Source organism: Cebidichthys violaceus, unplaced genomic scaffold (genome assembly GCF_023349555.1).
Source record: "Cebidichthys violaceus isolate CVI_PGR_0920_01 unplaced genomic scaffold, fCebVio1.0.p SCAF_109, whole genome shotgun sequence".
Taxonomy (NCBI): Eukaryota; Metazoa; Chordata; class Actinopteri; order Perciformes; family Stichaeidae; genus Cebidichthys; species Cebidichthys violaceus.
Window position 1 is genome coordinate 257,501 of NW_027176273.1, and position 5,000 is coordinate 262,500.

At 39.3% G+C, this 5,000-nt stretch overlaps 1 protein-coding gene across 1 annotated transcript in view; it reads right to left on the reverse strand.

The window, feature by feature from the left end:
- LOC137889313 (zinc finger protein 658B-like) overlaps positions 1-5,000 on the reverse strand; it is a 22,465-nt gene that overhangs the window by 378 nt on the left and 17,087 nt on the right. The window contains exon 5 of the mRNA XM_068733112.1: positions 1-3,755. This exon is cut by the window's left edge and continues 378 nt beyond it. Coding sequence (XP_068589213.1) covers positions 1,747-3,755 — 2,009 coding nt within the window. The 3' untranslated portion in view covers positions 1-1,746. The remainder of the gene's footprint in view (positions 3,756-5,000) is intronic.

The window sequence follows — 5,000 nt, forward strand, 5'->3', positions numbered from 1 at the left end:
ACTGCGAGCGAGCGAGCAGAGTAAAGTTTTGCGAGCGAGCGAAATTCCCTCTCGCGCGAGCGAGGGAGAGGGACTTTCGCTCGCGGAGTGATGTAAAAGCGCTCGACAAAGTAAAATACGCATGCGGCTGTTTGATTTGCGCTCTCGAATTTTGACAGTGATTTGCCTTCATAATCTAACTTTTAGATCTCTGATCAGGTTTTTTGATGATTAGCTAGTTTTATTATATCAGCTGCTCTACAAGGATCCAGACTTTGCCACCGTCCCAAAAATCATTTTAACACTGAAGTCAGTAAAGCATTAAAAATACTAAATGTTGTACTTTTACTTTGTTATAGTCATTTATTGTACTTTTTTCTTCATAAAAACACAATTCAAATGATTATGAAACGTTGTGGTTTTATTGTCATGATTATTATTTTATAATGAAGTATTATAAAATGCTTAGAGCTCGTGTTAGGAAGTTAAACAGCTCATAATTCATCTTTAATATCTATTTTATATTCATGTGAAAACATCTCCTTCAAAATACTGGATTTATTAAAGTTTATCACCAATTATCACCAGTTTACAATGTAACATCATCAGAGATCAGAGACTAGAAACATGTTTTACTGAATATTGGAGAACGATCGTCAGTAAAACTTTATTTACACTGTGATGTTAACGTTAAAACTATATTTACACTGTGATGGTCAACGTTAAACCTTTATTTACACTGTGATGTTAACGTTAAAACTATATTTACACTGTGATGGTTAACGTTAAACTGTTATATCACTTGAAAGTCTTCCAGGGAGCATGTCTCATAGTCCTTGACTCCGTGGGTGAGGACATTGAGGTCCATGTTTCCCCGTTTACTGATAATAAAAAACGTGGACTAGAGACTTGCGGGATGTGTAAACAATCTGTTTATCTCATCCTCATGTCTACAGTCACTTATTTTAAGAAGCAAATATCATAAAATTTGTTATGTTGATATTAAGAGACAACTTCTTTACGTTAAACTATTTTGCATCCCTACACATCTCTGTGTTAATTACATTCATAACAATTTCAAAGTATGCTTATTAGATAGAAACAGACTGGTATCATCAGCAAATTAAATAGTAAATACAGTTTGGGAAAAACTAGGTCATTTATATTAATAAGGAAAAGAAGAGGACCCAGGATTGATCCCTGTGGGACCCCAAAGAAGATGTTTACTTTAAGAGAAGAACACTCTTGATTAGATACATATTCTTTTCTATTTCTGAAGTAATGACGTAACCGTAGAAGTACTGAATCCTTCAAGCCATAGGAACTTAAATTAGTTCAGGCTGTTCCAGTATTTGAATGACTGTTAAAGTAAAAATTGTGACCAATGAGCAACTGTTGGGGGGGGGGGGGGTTTCCCTTTTGTACTAAAAACATACTGAACCATGAATTTTTGTGTACTGTTACAGAACTATGATTTGGCTTGTAAAATTGTATTATTAACTCTTGAAAGCGTTTGATGCATCCAGGAAAAAAATCCTACTGTGAATATAATCTTATCAACAAGTTGTAAATGTGACGAGAAGTAGTGAAATCCATACAAGCGCTCATTGATATTGTTCCTTCATGTGTTCAGTTGAGCTGCTGGCTGGAGGTTCTGCCGCTCTGTTCTCCTCAGTCTGAGTTTGATGAAGCTTTGAGGACTAATGACCGACACATTTATGTGTTTTGACCCGACGACGACAGACTGTTACTTTTGGTACAAACACACTAAATGATTTCTCCCCTGCATGAATTCTTGTGCTTGAAGTTTAACCCCGACTGAGATTCTCTGGTCTCCTTCCAATCATCACTGTCATCAGTCTCAGGTTCAGAAGAGTCTCCAGTCTTATCAACAGTTTCTGGTTCTGGATGTCTTTCTGGATCTGAGTTCCTGTCTGGTTCTGGTCCTCCACAGTCCTCTCCATCAGCTTCTGTTTCCATCTGTTCAGTTGAGCTGCTGGCTGGAGGTTCTGCCTCTCTGTTCTCCTCAGTCTGACTTTGATGAAGCTTTGAGGACTGATGACCGACACATTTATGTTTCCTGAGCTGATAAAACCAAGTGAACTTTTGGCCACAAACACTGCAGCTGAATCGTTTCTCTTCTGTGTGGTTTCTCATGTGTTCATTCAAGTTGCACTTGCCAGGGAATCTTTTACAACACAGTGAACAGTTGAATATTCTCTCTGCTGTGTGAATTCTGTTGTGTTTCTTCAGACTTTCCTGGGAGCCAAATCTTTTCCCACACTCAGAGCAGCTGAACGGTTTCTCTCCCGTGTGGATTCTCATGTGTTTCTGTAAATTTCCACTCTGTGAAAAACATTTCTTACAAATTGAGCAAATGAATGGTTTCTCCCCTGTATGAGATCGCATGTGTATCTTCAGATGTGTCTTTTTCCTAAATATTTTCCCACAATCAGAGCAGCTAAATGGTTTCTCTCCAACACTACTTCTAGACTCACTGACAGAAACGTCATCATTATTCAGAGAGTTTAAACCTGACTGAGGTTCTCTGGTCTCCGTCCAGTCATCACTGTTATCAGTCTCAGGTTCAGAAGAGTCTCCAGTCTTGTTATCAGGATCTGGTTCTAGATCTGAGTTCCTGTCTGGTTCTGGTCCTCCACAGTCCTCTCCATCACCTTCTATTTTCATCTGTTCAGTTGAGCTGCTGGCTGGAGGTTCTGCCTCTCTGTTCTCCTCAGTCTGAGTTTGATGAAGCTGTGAGAAACGACGACCAACACATCTATGATCTTTGAGCTGTTTACACCAAGTGAACCTTTGGTCACAAACACTGCATCTGTAGATTTTGTGGACTTCCAGATGTTTTGTCAGATATCTCCTCCATGCAAACTCTTCACCACAAATTGTGCAATTAAACCGCGTTTGCATCGTGTGGATTCTCATGTGTTGAACTAAAGACTCGCTGTCATTGCAGTCTGTGTTACACACTGAGCAGCGAAAAGGTTTCTCCCCCGAGTGCCGTGTCATGTGAGAATGTAAGCTTTCCTGCCCGTTAAATATTTGACCGCAAAGTGAGCAGCCAAATGGTTTCTCTCCTGTGGGGGGGTTCTTATGTGTCAGCAGAGTGAGACTGTCTTCAGATCTTTCGTGACACTCAGAGGAGCTGAAAGGTTTCATGTCAGTGTTACATCCTGGATCTCTGACAGAGACACCATCAACTCCGTCATCAGTCTTGGGTTCAGTTTCAGCCTCGTCATCAGAGCAGCTGAATGGTTTCTTGCTGCTATTAAATCCATCGTTTGCAGAGACTTTTTTATTTCTCTGGTACGTGAACCCTGACTGATGTTTCCTGGTCTCTTTCCAAAACTCAACGTCAACACTGTCATCGAGTTCAGAGGACGGTTCAGTCTTGACATCAGGATCTGGTTCTAAATCTAGATCTGAGTTCCTGTCTGGTTCTGGTCCTCCACAGTCCTCTCCATCAGCTTCTGTTTCCATCTGTTCAGTTAGTCTTTGATGAAGCTGTGAAGACTGAGGTTTCTCTTCATCATCTTCACTCTTCACAGGAGTGAATGTGAACTTGATGATATCAGCCTCCTCAAGACCTTGAAGCTGCTCTTCCTCCTGACTGGTCCAGAGTTCCTCCTGTTCCTCTTTAATGTGTGGGGGCTCTGGGTCCTCCTGTTCCTCTTTAATGTGTGGGAGCTGTGGGTCCTCCTGGTCCAGACTGGAGCTCCAATCCTGCTGCTCTTCTTTAACCACCAACAGCTGCTGGACGTCTGCAGGAAACAGGAAAAACAATTGAAGGAAAACCCGGAGTTAATGTTAAAGTCAAGCTTAAAAATTACATTTGTATGATGTTTTTGTATCTGTAGCGTGATTGCTAATACCATTTTTAATAAATACTAATGAACTAATATCAAAATATGTTAACAATTATTTAGGACTCAATTATGAATCATAATCCTATAACTTTGAATGAAAAATAATGATGGTACTCAGCTTTCACAATAAGACGTCATTAATATAAGTAAGGGAATTGAACTTTAGACTCAATTTAGGACACCACCAAATTTTGGAATAATAGGGAAAACTTAAAAATGTTATATTAATCTACTAAATCTTAATCTCAGGGTCGCTACGGAGTTCTTGTCACGGTGAACAGGGACCTATTATTTCATAGACACACAAATCAAATGATGAAGTTCTTTATAAATAGAATATTTATTAGACTAACTACACAACTAAACTACTAAACAGAAAATAAATGAATAAACGATAAATGAAACAAAACAAAATGAAAGGATAAATAAAGAATATGATGAAGAGTGTGATGGAAAATGTTCCCTGTGCTGCTGCTTCTCTACTGTGACACATTTCCCTGTTTCTATTGTCAGCCCATTTGGTGGTTTGATCCTCTTTGTTTTCGTAGATAACACTTCAAGGTTTGAGGACTCCCAGTTTATAAAGAAGGGTAATAAAAGACAGATGTGTTAGAGGGACAAGGCTCAGATGAGATAAGAGGAAGGGGCTGAATGGAGGTGTTAGAACCTGTTGACCAGATGTTTTAGTGTGAACTCATCCTGCCCCCCCCACCCTGTGCTCAGGTCCTTTATAAGCTATAGCGACGGGACACTCTCATCTCGTCCTCCTGCAGACTACACTGCACTCTGTGTGACGATAGAGCCTTCTCTGCACAGACAATACATACCACAAAGACAAACTTCTTTTCTCAATGTTCCTTATTTCAGTATTATAGGACTCACTCTGTACTATTACATCGTTTATCCACCACACCACATATGAATGAAAAGGGTTACATGTGACCAGGTATAATCAGTGACTCACAGCATTGATTAATGTCTATCAATTAAATCTGTAGTTTGACATCTTTCATTAAATGAAACATGTATGCACCGTTCAGCAGTTGAGAGTTTGAGAATCACCAGAGAAGACTGAAGCACCTTTAGATTAGTTTTAATTAAAATTTGGATCTTTAGGTCTAAGATCGAAGATTTTTTAAT